Genomic DNA, 20,749 nt, shown 5'->3' with positions numbered 1-20,749 from the left:
AAATGACCTTTGAATAAAGATTCTTTACAATGGACAAGTGGCATCTGAGAGGCGTAATGATATTGTGATTTATTTATGCTGAACTTTCGTTTTCTTTTAATTAAGCTATGAATTAGCCCTTAGAAATAGTTTCATCAGCATGTATGTTTAAAAAGACTCAAGGTCGGAGGGGTGCTGATGCTTAATGTGGCCATCATGTCCATATTGGTAATGTTACATTCTCATTCTTTCAAGCTTAAAAAGGCTTATATGGGAATACACCCCTGTTCTTCGGGGGGGGGTAACTGTTTCTACATGTACAGTGTTTAAAATGTAGTGTTAATGTTTGCTGATATGTGGAAATGTTAAGCCATGTGAAACGTTTGAAAGGTATTACTGTAATATGACATTATAACTGACTTTGAATTGATAGCAATATAACTATGACCTCTAAGAAATGGGAGGTTTTGGGCTATAAATGTTTTAAGAGATACAACAAAGGGCAAATATCTAAGATGGGTATAGCATAGATATTACTGAAAGTTATATTCTTGTGTTGGATTATCTGCATAAGACTATCAGTCACTGTCGAATGCATAGTAAGAATATGATTGCTACTGGGTGTTTAGCCTTTGAAATGCAAAATTCACTTTTATTATCTTGAACAAAGTAAATCATGTATGACATGTTTTAAAGGGAAAGGTATTAAGACCATTAGACTTAAAAGCTTGAAGAGGTCTGCTTCTACAAATAAAACATCTCATATACAATATATGAATGAAGGTATAGATTGTTTGCTCTGACTCTGAATTGCTGAATTGCTACTGTATGGTGATTTATTGATTTTGATTTTGAGCACTGATTTATGTTCACGGAGACCTAATCATAATTATTTATAGGCAATAGACCATTAGCTTTACCTTTAACAAATTATTACTTATGGTAAAACGTGTAGGACCATAAAGTGTTTTATAGCTGATGAATGAATAGCATGAAAACTGATAGACACTTTACTATCACACTTTTTTGGTGGGTGGCAGCAAAGTGTATTAATTGCATCGCAGCTTCCGAAGCTCTGCTTTTTATTCTTGACACTGTTCTGTGCACATTTTCTTCAAGGGGGGGTAACTGATTCTACATATTCAGTGTTTACATTATAAATAATTTTGTTATTATTTTTTATTATATTTTTTCAGGCACTGACCATATGATATAATGCCTGGCCATATGATCTAACGACTGGCCATATGATCTAATGCCTGGCCATATTATCTAATGCAAGACTAGGGCTTAACAGAACTGAGATGTGCTCAGTGCTTATAAAACTATGTTAAGCATATTTCTTACCAGAAAGGTGCTAAAAAAAGTTGCCTTTTCCTGAAACTGGAGCGTAATTTGTAGAGTTCTGTATAGTTTTATTTGAATCTTATAGTATTATGCACAGATGATGAATATAAATTAATGATGAATAATTGTTCAAATTTTATTCTGTAGTAGGCTGTGTTATGATTGTTCATGTATGCTAACTTTGTCAAAATGAGATATTCATATTAGAATTATTTTGGTAGATTTTCATGTTGTATATAAAGGAAATACATTCATAATGTTGAACATCTGAAGAAATGAACAGCAAAACATGACCCCAGAAAGGTCAAATCTGAAAATGTTGAAGAGCTCAGCACACATTCTACGGAAGGGATCAAGCCTCCCTGGACCCCCACACCCTCACTCCTTTTCTAATTATATATACTAACTCCAAGCTCGTACTACATTTATTGACAGATATAATGCCTTTTTTGTTTCAGCTGTTCGACATTATGAATGTAACATATAGAAAGCGACCTATGAGGATACATTTGTAAAATACAAGGGAGAAATGGATGCTGGGTGGATTTTGTTCTACATTATGCATGCAGTGTGAGGGTCTGTCAGTTAGACTGAAGGGATCTGGCAACTGCTTCCATGTATTTTTTTTATGAGACAGTTTGTTTTACTGGTAGTTTTCAATAGTGAGCCCGAAGTCTTACGATATTGATACAGTTCTGGGAACAGACCTAATGACAGGAATGTAGACTGGAAATATTAGTAAGGCATTCTGCCTACTTTGTGAGGGTTATGCCAACCTCATGCACTCAGTGGCTTTAATAATGGTGTGTAGTTAATAAGAAAACAAATTGTGTTAGTGATGATATAAGGAAATATTTCTTAGTTTAGCTTGTACTTACTACCTGTTGTTCAACTTTTTATCATAGGCCTAGAACCACAAATGGTTCTATCTCATAATGGAAGTTTAAACTTCATCACAAGCATTATTTTAAGGGGGTTGTAAGCATACCTTATGGGTGTTTATATTATGTTCTCAAAAGTTGATTTCAGCTAATACTCACATGAGTGAAAACACTGAAAATCGAACTTCGTATTGTGGGAGGCTGCGTCCCCCACACCACCCACTAACTATATATATTACAACTCCAAGATTGCACTACAGTGAAGAAAGGGCAAATATCCCATTCCTCACTGTACCACAACCCCACAAACACCCTTTCGATTTTCAGCGTTTTCGCTCATGTGAGTGCAAACTGAAATCAACTTTTGATAATGAAATATAGACCCCATTATGGAAACCAGAAATCTTGTAGATGTGAATGACTGGGGGGGATTAGATAAGCAAAATTACCTTCCATGGAAATCGTAGCATTATATGAGTGGATGTGTGATAAGTAGATAAGCAAAATATAAGTAGATAAGCAAAATATATTTTTTTTCTTTTGCACTTTTATAGTTGCTGCTGTTTAATAATCTGGGAATTGGCATGTCTACCTGTGATTCTCTCAGCTAGAATGAGCAGTGTCTTTCCAGTATTATTTTACCTTACTATTGTTTGATGGGCGGTGGTGGTGATGCGGTAGCATTGTCGCCTCACAGTAAGATGCTGTCCGGTTCGATTCTCAGCTAGAGCCTCTTCTGCATGGAGACATGCGTGAATGGGCATACCTTCGTTGAAGGTTGTGCGTCAGGCCTGGCAAGCTGTTATGTAAAAATCAACTGCCAATCATTAGCAGACCGGAGTTCCGCTGTGGCGACCCCTAACCGGGAAAAGCCGAAAGACACAAACAAACTATTGTTTGATGGGTGACTGCTGAAACACCACTGATAAGGATGATGAAATATGCCTATGATTCAATGGTCTAGTGCAGGGAATATATTATTTGATTTTTGTATACTAAGAGAACTGTGGGTCCCAAGGAATGATTTAGTAAATCGGTTAAAGTTTGTTTGTTTTCTGGTTTGAAAGGCCCCTAAATAATACTGACAACTTTAAAAAGCATGATGATCTCAGTCAGATGCTAGAAAATGTTCGCTTTAGAAAGACAGGAGATTACAGATGTGAATTAAATGTTTGATTCTGATCAGGAAATTAGCATGCTACGCACTGCTGTAAACTGGGAAGGAAACAGAAGATAGAGCACTGTTGTAAAAAGATAACAAATTTGAATCAAGTACTGATATTAGGGAAGAGAGTGAATGCCACTAAATCATTTGTTTTGAGGATAAATGTAGTTTTCCTTGGAGTGTTGAGAAGGACATGACTAGTGAATTGCAAGGCATTGTCTTCTGTTGGAACAATGTTGCTATTCTATCATGTTCCGCAATACAAAGTAATTATTCATCTGCAGTAATTAGGAAAACACTCATGGAGTCATTGTTTGCTAATCAGATGTGGATGACCATGGTAACATTGTCAGGACTAAGGGCTGATGTGTTTGAGCAAATTGATTTCTGACAAATTCATACATAACTCAAAAATTCAAACACATATGTCATTGATGGATATATAGCTTCCATTAGGAGGTTACAAAATGTCTTAGTTGTCTGTCTTAAAAATGCATTAATTATAAACGAAGTACACCTATGCTTAAATAAAATTTGGCTGGTAATTTTGTCTTTTATCAGTATTCTGAGAGGAAATTGTCAAAACTGTATTATAAGTCTGTGTCATAGACAAATCAAGTGGAGCTAAACATGTTATGACAAAAGTGATTTTAGATAGCCAATGCAGAATTTTCTTTTGGGATTGTATATACAAATTCTAGCCACCTACATATGAAATATTAGATTTAGAAGGATATTTGAACAATGGTAATATAATGCATTACAAATATATTGGAAGAAAGCTGACCAATGGCTTTGTCTGCAAAATTAAATGTAGAATCACAGCTTTTGTGTTTGTAATTGATTTTCTCCAAACTTTCAGCATACTAGTGTTGTTCTTTAACTTTGCTAACTCAAATGCCACGGAACAAATTGTACAAAATCCTACAAGGGGCTCAAATATACTTGACCTGGTTCTCACCAACACGAGAGACCACTGCACTACAGTAAGTGTAGGACCCTCATTAGTAAAATCTGATCACATGTCAGCCACTTTTGAAGTAGCAATAACTCCAGAACCCATCAGAAATGAAGTCAGATTAAAAAACCTCACCAAAGACAACTATACCTTCCTAGGGGTTGACTAAATGATTTCCAAGCCCCAGTCCCCACAGATGTTCTTGGCAGCTATACTAAAGTATACTCTGATGACCTGTACCAATGCTTATACAAATGTATAGACTCAGCTGTTGCAGCTAGGACCAAAGTAAGAGTCTGAAGAAAAAAACAAGCCACCCTGGTAGACATCTCGCATAAATAAACTATACAACAAGGGTAAGAAGCTGTTGTCTGAGAATACCAAAGGGAGGCCCCAGCACTGTAAAATCACCCTCCTAAGCATAAATAAACAAATAAAATAACTTATAAAATCATCTATGGGTAAATTTGAGAAAAATTTAGCAAACACAGCTAAGGATAACCATAAGGCTTTCTTTGGCTACATCCATTGCCTAAAGGGTAAGATCCAGATGTGTGCTGAACTAGTGATATCACACACACTGATCCTGCAAAAATTGCTAACTACTAGTGGACAAGTTTGGCAAAAATTTCTTCCCTTTATCCCCCTCCAAACATATCACAAGCCATACCCTCAACAGCTCCCCTGCCCTATATATCTAAAGAACAGGTCATCAAAGCTCTGTCTAAGGCAAAAAAGCATGCCTTTGTGGGTCCTGATGGCATCTCAGGCTGTGTTCTAAGCAAACTAAAACAGGAATTAACCTGAATACAAGATTTGTCCTGGCTGAATGGAAAACCGTGATCATTATCCCCCTTCACAGGCATGGCTTAGGAACAGATCCAGGGAATTATAGACCCATAGGCCTGACCAGCCTTATCTGCAAGGCCATGGAATGTATTATCATGAACCTCATAAACAAGGATATAGGTGGCCTCCAAACCCTTGATCCAGCCTAGTTCACTTTTGTAAAGGGTCAGTCATCCCTGTTAAATCTAGTAGACTTCTTCTAAAACATGACCAGGGCCATAGATGAGGGCAAATCTGTGCACATAGCATACTTGGACTTGGCAAAGGCCTTTGACACAATCCCCCATTCAGGCATTATTGGCAAACTCATCCACCTAAATGTCAACCCCTTTGTTGTTAGGTGGGTCACAAATTGGCTCACTAACCATACACATTATCAGAGTGAAAGACTCCTCCTCAACCAGCAGACCTGTCACCAGAGGGGTTCCACAAAGGCCAGTACTGGGCCTCCTTTTGTTTGGTATTTAATTCTCAGAAGTTCAGGCCAAAATAAAGGAGCTGTTGTTGACTAAGTTTGTTGATGACTGCAAACTTGACTCGATCATTGACTCCCCAAATTATGTCAATGTACTCCAAGAGGGGCTTACATAGACCAATGGTTGGTGTCAAAGCCATGGACTCAAAACTAAATTCAGAAAAATGCATCATCATCATCATCATCTCATTCCGTAAAAGCAATGTCCCTACTAACTATCAAATAAACAACAATAGCTTAAGTATGAATGCTGTAGGGAGGGATTTGGGCATACAAGTAGACTGTGACCTAAACTTTGACCACCATGTGTCCACTATAGTAAGAAAGGCATTTTACATCGCACATTTGATTAGCAAAGGTATAGCCTCAAGAGCAAAATAGGTTATAACCCCCCCACTCATCCCTTATCAGTCCCATAACTGAGTATAATGCCCCCGTTGGTATGTACTGTACCAAGCACTGGCAGCAACTGGAGAGACACCAGAGATTTTTAACTAGGAAGATCCACGGTCTTCAGCACTTGCCTTAGATGGACAGATTGAAGTCTGTGTCACTGTACTTAGTAGCATACAGGCTGCTTAGGGGAGACTTGTGCCTGGCTTACAGAGCAATCTCTGACCCCAACCTGATGAAGTTGCTGCACATCTGTAGGTCAAATGGGACTAGAATTACCCACTCTGGTGACTTAAATCTAGCCTGTGATTTAAATAGGACATGCTGGATGGACAAATTCATCTCAAAGAGGTTGCCACTTCTCTGGAATAGGCTACCAATTCATGTTAAGCAGAGCACCTCCATGGCTGTTCTAAAGGAGGCTGGATGAATGGATGGGAAACAGAAAATTCCTGCCAGGAATAGCTCCCACGTCCCTTTTGGACATGGACAGTCATTATTAATAATAATCTTAGGCATTGATTAGACTTTTTTTCTCTTGAAATATAATTAGTGTAATAGGCTAGGCTTGGAACAACCCTCGAGTCAATAGCCTAGTAACCGCCTATGAACCTATAAGGATAGTGGCTCTTGAAATAATTGTATTTTCTCTGCATTTCTACCTGAAAGGGTAATTTATAGTCAGTTTTTGCATTTGCCTTCTAAAACCTGTAAAAAGGTACTCAGAGCATCTTCCTCAAAAAGTCCTTTATGATTAAGATGTCAATAAAGCATAAGTTGTCAACTAGATTGCTTATCTTTGCAAGGCATAAATGAATATTTTTAAAATTATAATGTTTAAACCGTTAACTGTAATTTGAGAAGACTTTGCTACCAAAAAACAACAATATGAAATCATCATCTTAATGTTTAGTTAATACAATACAATCCCTAAAAAAGATGTTTAACACATTTATGTATCCCATAGATCTAACTAGAGCTATGTAACATCTACACCACCAGGAATATTTTTTCACTTTTGGCCTAGTTTAGCCTTTCCTGTTGCACCCTTCCATTTTCTTGGTTATATCGTGTTGTACTAGTCACTCATCTTATGTTATGAGGAATATACTGCTTTAATTGAAAAGGTAGATCATTGTTAATGCTGAGTAATTTGAATTACTTTTTTTTAACAAGTTTTAAATCCTTCCACATTCGTTGATCAGTTAGTGGTTGGGGTCTGTCACTTAAGTTTTTAATTAAAATGAAAATGGCTTTCCAACCCTGTAAGTTCACAGTGAACTCTGGTCTGGCCACCCCAGTCATAGTGAAATATAAATCAGACTGGAAATGCTTACTGCTTGGGAGTTTATCTCTATTCTAGATGGTGCTTTCTTTCACTTGTATTCAGGCACTAGGTGTTGTAAACTGCCATGTAGACTGCTTTGTTCACTTAGAGACTATGTGGTCTAATTGTATCTATTATTTTGATAAAACCTTTAATGTTGTTTGCTAGAATCTATGGCCTATCTATGGGTTAATGTATCATTTTCCTATGTCATTTAGCCACCTGACTGCTGAAACAGTACTCTCACCCGCCTCACCCTCTGATACCCCTGCCCTTGCAGGTATAGGCTTCAAATTCTGTATCATCACCTCACTAGATTTTATACCAATGAATGAACCAGGAAGACAGCAGAGCTGCACACATTCATGCATTTGGTTATCCTTTTAGTCAAACTTCCACGTGATACATTATTCTGCATCTGACCATATTACCTTAAAACGATCCTTCACACCCTATAACCTGCTACAGACTCTCAACTCATGGCCACATAGGTTCATAGGTTCATAGTTGTTTACTAGGCTAATGACCACAAGGGCCTTTCTAAACCTAGCCATGCATCCCAAATCTCTGCTAAATTCTGATACCTATGATAAGTGTAAGTAGGGGCTTGGGAGATTAAACATAATGTGTGTGTGTGTGTGTGTGTGTGTGTGTGTGTGTGTGTGTGTGTGTGTGTGTGTGTGTGTGTGTGTGTGTGTGTGTGTGTGTGTGTGTGTGTGGATATATATATATATGTATGTGTATATATATATATATATATATATATATATATATATATATATATATATAAATATATATATATATATATATATATATATATATAATAGCAATATTCACATTATGAAACTCATTTCTCCTTAAATGTTCTCAGCTTTTCTCACTTTGTTTACCAGGACATACTAAAAGCATAACTGTTTACTGCATGTGTATGCAACACATAGCAAGACAGTTCTCAAGTTACCCTTCGCTTTCTGTGCTTAACACTCCATTTCATCAAGTTCCTTTGCTTCTGCTGTGTACTCCACCTCTCCTGTGGCCCTCTCTCATGTAAAATTACAAATGACAGCTCATGGGTGGCAAATGGGAAAGGACTATAATTTGTTTCCCACATTCTTATCTGTTTAGAATCAGGTAGCTATATGATATGATATATGATTATATATGATTCAGTGATCCACTAGGTTCAGCTAGCTACACCAAGATTCACTGAGTATAATGTTTCCCACATCTCAATACCAATGAAATGAATGCACATACACTATCCATTTGGAAAAAGCCGAATGCATGTGTTAGTTTTCTTTGGACTGATATTGCTATATGAGCTACATCAAAACTTCTGCACGTAACATAGCACATATAGATTATAACATGTCTAAATTTTCAAATTTATATGTACCTGTTGTAGTTGTTGAGCTTGGACTGATTGTAGTTGTTGATGGAGACTCAGAGGGTGTAACTGTTGAGGATGGATATGATGTCAGTTTTTCAGTTGTCGTTGGAGACATTGATTGTGTAGTTGTAACAGTGTAGGTAGGAGATGGGGCAATTGTAGCTCCACAAGGTTCCGCTGTTCGAATTATTGTGCCATTTTCTTTACATATTGCATAGAAACACCATCCAAGTCCATCCGTAACATTGTAGATGACATCATTAACTCCATATATGGTTCCATTGTAATAACAGTGACACGCTGCAAGGAAATAATAATACAGAAACAATTATTAGGCACCATATAATTGTCTAAATAATACTCAGGTATAAATAACTGTGATATAAGTGTCTGTTACTGAAACGTGTATCCATATCATAACATTTTATAAAAGGCATGATGTTGCGTTTTTTTTTTTTTTTTTTTTAATTCTGTAATGTAAAAAAAATGAATTACACAGGAGAAGGTTACATGCAGTGAAGAAAATGAAAATCATAGTTTGGCTGCATGCTGTCATAATATAAGTAACCTGAAATTAAACAGACTTTTTTTTTTTACTCTTGAAGTCAGGCATTCATTTTTTTTCTCATACTTGCACTATCCTGTTTGGGGTTGTGGGAAACTCACAGCCTAGCTCAGCAAGCAGTATACACAAGGCAGAAATCTAATCATGGATGGAGTGGAGTGGAGGCTCGTGTCAGGACACGTACACATGGAAACGTATACGTTCTCTATGTACTTATAAGCAATTTAAAGGAGCGCTTTTTTATTTAGTAACATGTCTTTGAAAAATGGAAAAACTGAAAGCGATATGCAGATAGGAAGTACAAGCAAATTCCACACAGAATGCATCCCATCCCACAAAGTAAACCAAAGAACCAAGAACAGCGAAGCAGCAATACAAACTTGCAAGACTTCTCACACCAACAAAACCAGCCAGCTGAGGCAAAATATAGTCTGAGACCAACCAGACTTTGCAGTTTTACTAAATTCATGTTACATAGCTTTGGCTTGGTAATTTTCATTCTTCTTGGAATTGTTTGCTACTGTTTATAGATGTCCTGTATACTAGCCTTTAAAGATAAAGTTGAACTTTGCAGTTTCTAAAGGCTCCAAAGAAATTAAGTGACTGCATTTCCTTTTCATAAAAGATATGAGAGTTACTAAACATAACCATGTTTCTGTCACTGTTTACATACAATGCGCACATTACCAAATTATAGAAACATGTTCAGGAAGAGCGAACATAATTACAATATGATAATTAAAATGATGTGATCAGTATCCCCATTGCTATACTAGCTGTAATAAAAATATATGTCAGCATTTACTAAATTAAAATAGCAATAATGTGGAAACCAATCTTAAAGCAGTCTGCTTGATTTTTAGAAGCATTATATTCAGGTTGTGTGTCAAAAACCAGAAGCATTTAAAAGTGTTTGAGTTTCTGGAATTGTACAAAAAATAGCCAATAACAGCATGTTAATAATACCCCAATGAGTGTGAAACATAGCTCTTATCCTCTTAGTACAAAACATCTGGGCAAAGCTGAAAGTCACGGGAGACAAAGGCCCAAGATCATACACATTTTTTTAATATTGCTCTTGCAACCCATAGAAAGTTGACAGAATAACTGGTTTTGCAATTATGTGCATTTTCTGAAGGGTGTGAAGTCTGAAACTCAAATTTCTATTACTATTTAACAAACCACAAAGATTTTACAGAAAATCTCAAATTTATGAATATGAGGCAAACATTTCCGTGAAAACCTGAACAGCTGAGAGGTGTAATGTGAAAATATTAAAAGAAGTTATTACAGTTAATGAAGGTAGTTTGCTGTTCTCTAAACTGATCATAATTCCTAATAATCTTATTGCTATGGGACCCAAGTTTCATGAGCTAAAATTATGTGCGATACAAACTTGCAGTTTAACAGGCATCTTACCAACACAAATTCACATCTCTGTACTTCTTGAAAATGTAAATAAAATCATAAAACAAGAAGACTGTAGTATAACAGTATTCAGCAGAAAAAAATGGTAAGCATGTTAATGAAAGGTAGGATATTATTTTAATGATTCCAGTGATCGCAGTTGAATATGGTAGCTGGTTATTCCTTGCTAAACTTTGAAAGCAAAATAAATACGTTTTGGAAAAGCTATGCCAAAGCATAACTTAAAGTATTTCATATACACTTTTTAACTTGAAACACATTCTTCCATTGAAAAGACTACAGTATATTTGGGCTGCAATACACACATATGCATATATATATATATATATATATATATATATATATATATATATATATATATATTTGTGTGTGTGTGTGTGTGTGTGTGTATATATATATATATATATATATATATATATATATATATAAAATACATTTATTTATTTATATATATATATAAACATATCTATAAAGTTTGCAAAGTCACTGAACTTAAGAAGTTACATAAAGTAAACATTTACTGTTGAATTGTAGCAATACAAACACATGTATATCCATGTCACAAATAATGAAGCATTTAACTTAAATAAATAATAGTGGTTTCAAAAGGAACAGCATCTCCACATTAGAAATGCAATCCACAGAGGAAAGTTGGTAATTCTGTGTGATAAGATCAGTGCACAACCCATATAAATATCCATAAATATATTAAAGAAGTTAGCCCATATTTTATTTGGCTTTAAAAACGTTACTGTGGCTACAGGTTAAAATAATGATTACAAATGATAGAGGAAACAGAGTCAGTAAGGACACAGTATACACAGGGCTTAGCTTTAAAACATTGAAATGGAGTGTACCATTAAATTGGCACACGCGTATATGGAAGTTACATTCCACTGATTACTGTTATGTCAGTATACTGTAGTGATCTGTGTTACCTACTGCTTCTACCTATCACCTTGATAGTAGAGTTTGAATTAGGAGACCACATGGATCCAGATGGGTTCATGTATTGTAAAACTAAATATTGCATGCTATGACAGCATGCCATGCTGTGGAAATATGCACCCTGTTTCTCACTTTAATTATGTGTAGCTTTCTAAGCACAATATAATCTACAGACACTGTACTTTTCCATAAGACATTATGTTAAAAAGGCAACATTCTATCACTTTATTTATTGATTGATTGATTGATTGATTGAGTGATTGATTGATTGACATTTGATTACCAGGAAATTTCGACTGGGTAGAAACCCATTTTCAGCAGTGGCCCAGGGATAAAATTTCCAAATTATACAAAACATTTTAGTAACGATAATTTTACAATCTTGAAAAAATAACACAAAAATATTAACAGATTAAATAATTGTAACAAATATATATATAAAATATTGGCTTAGAATCAATGCAAGTTATATGACAATCGTTTAATATTTAGAGAAATTTTGGACAGTTTGTAGAGGAATTAAAGGTAAATCTTATACAAACAGGAACTGCAATATGAAGAGAGATAAAACAGGCTTATGGTATATTTAGAGAGAAAGTCAAGGAAGAGAATTTGATAGAAGTAAGGATGGAAGTGAAGAAGGGAGAGTAAGGAGGTATAAGTAATGAAAATGTACTTGTTCACATTTAGGGATATAGTTTATCCTGGTTTTGAGAAAGAACAGAGCCAGATTTTAGATATAAAGTCTTTCAGAGTGGTTTTGAAAGATGGGTGGGAGGGTATTGACCTGATGGATACCAGTAAGGAGTTCCAGGCCTTAGCAACCTTGTATGGGTACAGACAATGCCCAGATCTGATAGGTTTGTAGACCGACAGAAGTTTTTGGTCACTGGATTGTAATAACTGACTGGGAACATAGTTGTGCAGAATACTTTTTAGTGTTGGACAGGCAAATAGATGCTGAATAATTTTATAGATGGTAAGAAGCTGTGTATATGTTATTTTGTAAGGCAAATCTAACCTTTTTAAGCTTTTTAGTGCTATAAGTGGTGGGTACTGAAAGAAGTGTTTACTACAAATTTAGCAACTTTGTTATTGTATTGTTCAAGTTTTAATTTTTGTGAAGCCTGGAGGTTAGTAAGGATGGGAGCATATAAAGAAGTGTGGGAAGGAGATAAGCAGTGGCAAGTGTAGTTTTAGTTTCATTAGTGAGAACGTTTTTGGCTAGGTAAAGCATCTACCTGGTTCTAATCATCATGCTCTGTGATTATATTTTGCTTGCAATAGTTTCAGTCACCGCAGTCCATTGAGAGTGTGCCTGGGTCTTCATGGCCTGATATTTAGATGCACGTATACATATTGGTATATCCCTTAATGCCTACCTTACTGGGACTAATGTCACCAGTCACTCTTTTTCTTTCCAGTTTATATCATGCATCTTTCTTCTACATCCCTTTCTACAAACTGCAACAGTCTGAAAGCCTAGTGAGTCCGTTTTCTTTCAACTCAGCACTACTGGTTAATAAGAAAATATGGCTGCATGCATGATGAAACAAGCATGATATTGTCTTGTTGTTGTCAATGCCACTAACATTTCAGGCATTTAGCCTATTTCTTTATTAAGAATATGAATTAAAAGGCTGACAATCAATTCAAAGGGCATGTGATGTTACAACGTTTTCACTGGTTGTATTAGCCACCAATTATAAATGACTGCATTTTTATATCTCTAAACTTGGGACATTCAGTTTATAAAGATGCAAACGCACCTGTTATTACAGTTGTCATTAACAGCTTGCTTTTTAATCCTCACAATATTATAAATACATCAGTTATTGGTGAAACTACTTGTGATAACACATGGGTGCAATAAATAAGACTTAAATCTCAAACTGCATTTTCTTGAAACAGCTAAGTGTGGGCAGTAGATAACAAACAACATACTGACATGCTAGCAATCAATGTACCTTCCACATCACGGGCATTAATTAACATGCTTTGATGTATGATATATTAACTGCAATACATATCTACTTTCTATAATATGCATTATTTACTAGAGTTCTGCACATGCCTAGAACTCTTACATTCAGGAAATATGCACACAATCTGTTTAAAGTGCTTACCTGAGGCATCATTAAAGCAGTATTTTTGATTAGCTCCTGAGCAAATACTGAAAAAGAAAATATTTATAATGGTGCATTATTTAATATGTCCAGATTTTCCTTCATGCTGTCATTTATTTATTCCATTACTTAGCTACTTACTTTTGCTATAGTTATTAACTTATCAAGGACAAAAGACATATTTTACATATCCATAACAGAATTGTATTGCTACCTTAGCAGACTTATCATGTCATACAACTGTATAATCAATTGATCTCTAATATTTGATTGCAAGACATCTAGCATAAATAGGTTATATGACAAGAGAAAGAAACTGCTGTCACAGAACAAGAAGGAATGGTCTTAGCAGAGGAAGAACACACTCCTCAGCTTGAACAAACAAATTAAACATCTTGTAAAGTCCTCTAAAGCCAATTGCAAAAATAAATTAGCATCCCCTAGCTAAGTATAATCAAAATAATTCTTCAGCTACATCCAAAATTTAAAAGGGAAGGCCTAGCTTTGTGCCAAATTAGTTGTGGATGGAACCACTCATTCTGAACCTAAGGACATTGCCAACCTGCTAGCAGTCAGGTTTAGTGAAAACGTCACCCCTCTGTCCCCACCAATCATACCCCAAAACATACCTGTCAACAGTCCTCTACCTAGTGTCTCCAGACAGCAGGTCATATCTGTACTCTCCAAGGCCAAAAACACAGCCTCTATGGAAGCAGACAACATCCCAGGCTGCCAACTAAATGGTCTAAACCAAGAGTTAGTGGAAGCAATGGGCACTGTCTTCAACCACGGTCTTACTGGCTTTGTCCCAGCAGAGTGGAAAACAACAGCCATAATCCCCTTGCACAAAAGAAGTCCCTCAATTGACCTCAGACGTTATAGACCCATAAGCCTAACCATTCTTATCTGTAATGCCATGAAATGAATCATTATGGACCTTATCAGAAAGGATATAGGAGACCTTCAAACTCTTGACACAACCCAGTTTGGCTTCGTTAAGGGCAGATCATGGCTGTTAAACCTGGTGGACCTTTTCAAGAATGTCACCAAAGCCCTGGATGAAGGCAAAACAGTAGACACTGCCTATCTCAACTCTGCCAAGGCCTTTGACACAATCTCACATTCAGGCATCATTGAAAAACTCACCCAGCTTGGGATTACCCATATGTCATTAGATGGGTAGCCAACTAGCTCACCGACAGAACACATACTGTCAAAGTTGGGGATTCCACCTCTACTAGCAAACCTGTTACCGGTGGCATTCCACAAGAATCTGTGCTAGAACCCCTACTGCTTGGAATCTATTTTGCAGAAGTCCAGGTGAAAATAGATGGCTTGGGGCTTACCAAGTTCGGAGAGGAATGCAAACTGGGTGCAATCGTTGAATCTACCAATGATGTCAACATACTACAAAATGACCTTACACAGACAAATGATTTGTGCCAAAGCCAGGGGCTTAAACTTAACACAAAAAAATGCATTATCATCCCCTTTGGCAAAGGAGAAGTCCCTGCAAATTACAATATTAATAATATCCCCGTAAGATCAAACCCAATGGTAAAAGATTTGGGAACGCAGGTTGATAGCAGCCTTAACGTTGATCATCAGGTGTCCATAGTGGTAAGGAAGGCCTTCTACATTGCATATCTCATAAGTAAGGGCATAGCATCCAAAGCTAAGGAGGTTATAACTCCACTGTACTCATCCCTCATCAGAACAAGAATACAGTACAATGCTTCCTTCTGTATGTACCTCACTAGACACCTGCAGCAGCTGGAGAGACCTCAGACATTTCTCACCAAGAAAATCCAGGGTCTTCAAAACATGACCTACATGGACAGACTGAAGGTCCTGTCACTATAGTCTGTATTGTACAAACTGCTTAGAGGCAACTTGTGTCTGGCTTACAGAGCAGTCTCAGACCTGCCCTAATGGAAATGCTGCACATCTACAAATCTAATGGGATAAGATCCACTCACTCTAGGGACCTTAACCTAGCATGTGACATTAACAGAACATGCTGGAGAGACAGATATGTCTCCAAGAGATTGCCACTCCTCTGGAACAAGCATCCAGTTCATGTAAAACAGAGCTCCTCGATGACCCTATTTAAGAGTAACTTGGACAATTGGATGGGAAACCACAAATTTACTCTGGGGGTTTCACCTATATCCCTCTTGTAGAGGGACAGCCAGTGCTGATCATAGATTCATGTGCAAATATAAACTATATATATTGGTCTATAAGGGAACAAGGGTATAACATGGCTAGGCTTGTAAACGCCCTGGGGCCCATAGCCTAGTAAACTCCTATGACCCTATTATCCTTAATATACTTTATACATGTTTTAATTGGAATCCTTCATCTGATAGAATATTTTATACAGAAGTTGAAATCACTTATTACTGTAAGTAAACAATAAAAAAAAAAAAACAGGTCTTTGTGTTATTGTCATTATTCATTTTTTAATCATTTAAGCCAATACCACGGTCTGGTTAAGTGACTTGTTCAATGTCACACAGTCACTAATTGGAAGGAATCAAGCCCTGCACCCTGGACTGCAAGAAGCACATCATTGACAGCTCAGAGCCTTAATCCACTCTGCCAGCTGAACATTATTTTTTGTGTTTAAACCAACATTACAACATAAAAATGTAGACTGCATATAAAATGATAGATAATGTAGCTTATAGCCATCACAGAATGTATATTTGCAGAGAACTTTCTTTCATACATTTCCTTATTGTTTAAACTACAGTTTTATACATGCCTTGTACACTGATCAAAACAGCAAATGTCCGCTGTTGCATTCACCGTGGTTTAATTTTGGGATAAGGTACACACAAAAGGCTTTATTTGTACCACACTTGAATTTGAGGAAGAAGGAGGTGCTCCAGAGGCATTATCTACAGAGGTTATAAAAGCTGTTATCTAATGTTGTTATTGAGAATAAAAAAAAAACAGTTATCAGTAATTATTTTCAAAGCTACCTTTTGGGAAGTAAACTGCAGAAAGTAGTATATGAATAACACCTCCACAAAGGAAACAAAAGCATTACTATGTTTGTACTTCATCTATTTTTTATTTATTTATTTTTCTGTCTGTCTGTCTAGTCTGCGGTGGTACAGCGGTAGTGTTGTTACCTCACAGCAAGAGGTTATCCCGTTCGATTCTCGGCTTGGCTTGGGAGTGCCTTCTGTGTGGAGTCTGCATGTGCTCCCCGCAGTTGGGTAGTGTTCGAAAGACATGCGGGCCTTCGTTAAAGGTTGGGTGTTGAGCTGGCACCTCGGCGTTTTGTAAAAAAAAAAAATCTTCTGCCAATTATTAGCAGACTGGAGTTCCGCTGTGGCAACCCCTTAGCGGGAAAAAGCCGAATAATAAACAACAACATCTGTCTATCGCTCTATCTATCCTTTGTTGATTTAGTTTGATGACTTAAGCTGTCAAGTCATATTATGCAATGGGTATTTTCAACATGTATATATATCCTTTGCAAATTTTATGCAAATGCAAGTACCTTAGTTGTTCTACCCCTGAAAGAGTTCCCATCCTTGTAAAAGAAAAGATCAGCCAAAACACAGTGAAAGCAATCTTTTAGCTGGATGTTTGGGGCAGTTCATCAATCATGTTTCATCTGGAGATACAAATCAATTTGTTTATTCAGGCATTTACGTCAGTGGCAACCATACTAATCCTTAAATTTTAGCATGCAAGCCATATGTAATTACTTTTTTCAATTCTATGAATGACTTTAAACATTTGCAGCAATGTCACATCCCTCCATGAGCCCTTACCTATGCTTAATCCAAATTCCCAGTCCTTATTCCTAGTTGTGATACCATAGTTTATGGTTCTTAGGCCCCTCCATACTTGAGAAACAAGGTGTTACTGGAACTGAGTAGGCCAAGGAGCCACAATATCTACATTTAAAGGAAGCTTATGCCTACATTGTTCTTTTACAGATACTGTAAACCCCAACAAACCATACCATTATTCATTCAGAAGTGATCATGTAACTGCTGTTAGCTTTCATACACTGCCTGCCCCCTAAAATGGCAGCTACATTCCAAACACTTCTGGTGCATTATTGAGAAGAAAATGCAAAATGTAACAGTGCCAATAATATATTTCAACTTGCTACAGTTAGACACATACACATCTCCCCAAAAGCCATACTATTTTTATTTGACAGTGAGCAACTGACAGCTCTATGGATTCATGTACAGCATGCCTTCTCATCCACTACCGAAAAAGACATCCGCATTTTGTGTATACAACTGACATTTGCTTGTGAGGGTCAGCAAAAGAAACAATTACTGCCTGTTCAAAGACACTTGTGCATACCTCCCCAAACTATCTGTATAAGTGATTGCTTTGCATGAATTTTGCTCTCATGCACAGGCTGTACCCCAAAAGAAGATAGCCATTTTGTGTACACATTTTTGAGCTGTGATTTTTTTTAAAAAAGTGAAAAGCATATTGAACTCAATAATGAATTCAGCATGTCATTCATAGGTACACGCACTGCACTTATTATAGTCAGATCCAATAACTGCCTTGTGTTTTCACACATACATTGTCTTCCTGTCTTCCTCCAAAAAGACAGCCGCCTTCTGTATATACTCCTGATGTCAGGTTGTGATGAAACTGTTAATAATAAAATGCATTTTAATTTGTAGCTCTCAGGCACTACATGCTTTCTACCCAGACAACCACCAATATACAGCAAGGATTATTTTATTGTGACCTCCCTAACTGCCCTTTGCTTTCATCTACAAACTGTCCTCCTACAAAAAAAAAAAAAAACAGCCAACCACTTCTGGCAATCATATCTACATGCAGTGTCAAATAAGACAGACATTTCTGTTAATCACCTGTACTTGCCAGAATTGATAAAAATAACCAGAGTAATGCATTTCAAGTTACTGCTACAAGGCACCTCCCACACATCAACTACTGTAAAACCATATGAAAAAACAAACAAAAAATATACATTCCGATATAGGCAGGGTCTACTGGTGTTATTCGCCATACTTCCATCTGGTTTCCTGCTAGATATTAAAAGGAACATATACCTGCAGGAGAACACATCCCCTTAAAACACGTGACTGCAATCAACTGTTAAGTGTAACTAAACACAAGTGCCTAGGCTGCATAACAACAGACCATATGTTAACTATTGTTGGGAATTAAATGTGAGAAGTCATGTTAATAATGAGCAAGACCTCTCACCTCTCACTAATGGCAGAAGGGCTGTATACTGAAAGGTATAATAATGTGGAAAGACTGCTGCACTGGGGATTGTGCAAACATTATGGTATCAAAGTGGCTAAAAAACACTGGAAACATGAGCCACAAAGCATCATAGAAAATGATGAAGTTTATATCACATGGGATAACCCATTACTAACAGCTCAAAAGATAGATGCTAGAAAACTGGATATAGAAAAGAAGACAAAAGTAGCATTGATCATTGAAATCACCACACCCAGTGACTACAGTGTCTTGCGTACAGAGAGACACAAAGTCATAAAATACTAGGATCTGCAGGCAGCAATGAAAGCCATGTGGAAGAAAGATACCCGGACAGTTCCAATAGTAGTAGGAGCAATGGGTCTTATAAAAAAGAATCTACAATCGTATATAGATATGTTACTAATCCATGTAACCCCATACGAATTGCAGAAGGAGTCATTAATGGGCACATAGCGGGTGCTGCATAGAGCACGTTTGGCTAACATCAAAGATTGAAACAATACTAATTTCATGAACTTTAATTGTACTTTCACTTAGGAATGGGATCCATTCCCATCACGGTATTAGAAACCCAAAAGATTTGGAGAAATTGAAAAAAAAAACAGGTCTTTGTTATGAAGAGGCTGACATGAAAGATTGAAACAATACTACTTTCATGAACTTTAATCGTACTTTCACTTAGGAATGGGGTCTGTTCCCATCATGGTATTAGAAACCCCAAAAATTTGGAGAAATTAATAAAAAACAGGTCTTTGTTATGAAGAGGCAACAGACTTGCACTCAAGTTAGCTAAGTGTAGGAGCATGTTCAATGGGTCTACCTGTACTCCAGTGCGCGATTTTGTGTGCTGCAGACTTTGGCTGCTGCACCTGTTTCCACAGTACAGCACTTCCCTTTAATTGTCCACAGCATTCCCTGGCTGTGTGCTGTACTTAATATATGACGGGTACATAATGAAACACCACACACAGGGTGACCATCTGCATACCTCTCACTGCATATGTTTTTGCAGTATGTCCAGCATCATTTTGCCCCATATGTCTGATCTGTTCCTCATACATTTGTGGTGTTCTGGTAAAATATTGTATAATGCAGTCACTGAATTGTACTACCTACTAACACATTTAACTGATGACCTTTTCATCCTGCAGCTATTCTGTTCTGTTGCAACCCGCTGTTATACTAGTCACCTTCTAGGTTAATCAAAGCATGTGTAATGTCTGTCTCTAGTTTTGGCCCATTGTCCCCCCATTTTCTCTGACTTTGCCCAACTTTCTTGCAGCAACAGATTGAGGGGTATGACAGTCTGTGGGAATACCACCATATGAGTATCTCACATGCAAAAGGTGTAGTGGCTGGCAAATTCAAACCATCAACACCACCACCTATTCTAATGTCCCTATCCAGTGAGCCACACCAGCCACCATAGAGGGGTCATTCCTCACATAATCAACAGCATACAGGCATTCATTGTTACCCCTGGATTACGTTAGACACACAATGTGTGGCCAGGTTCTATGTGATAGCCCTGGAATTGGCTGGTCTGCTGATATATCATTGCTGACTTACTGTTAAAACAGTTGTATGGGAACACTGATGTGTTGAGGGTGGGGGATGACCAGCCCATGATCTGCTGCCTTAGACAGTTGTGCTACTGTCCTG

General features: G+C 37.0%; 1 protein-coding gene across 1 annotated transcript in view; it reads right to left on the bottom strand.

Annotated features, from left to right (window-relative positions):
• The window catches only part of LOC122791456 (mucin-2-like), a 539,946-nt gene that overhangs the window by 151,146 nt on the left and 368,051 nt on the right, over positions 1-20,749 (bottom strand). The window contains exons 29-30 of the mRNA XM_044059201.1: positions 13,832-13,878; positions 8,771-9,064 (exon numbers count right to left, since the gene is read on the bottom strand). Of these exons, the coding sequence (XP_043915136.1) occupies positions 8,771-9,064; positions 13,832-13,878 (341 nt within the window). The remainder of the gene's footprint in view (positions 1-8,770; positions 9,065-13,831; positions 13,879-20,749) is intronic.

Source organism: Protopterus annectens, chromosome 17.part0, assembly GCF_019279795.1.
Source record: "Protopterus annectens isolate FY-2018-M chromosome 17.part0, PAN1.0, whole genome shotgun sequence".
In the NCBI taxonomy this organism is placed as follows: domain Eukaryota; kingdom Metazoa; phylum Chordata; order Ceratodontiformes; family Protopteridae; genus Protopterus; species Protopterus annectens.
Note: the sequence above shows the minus strand (reverse complement) of the source record. Positions and strands in the feature narration are given on the sequence as shown.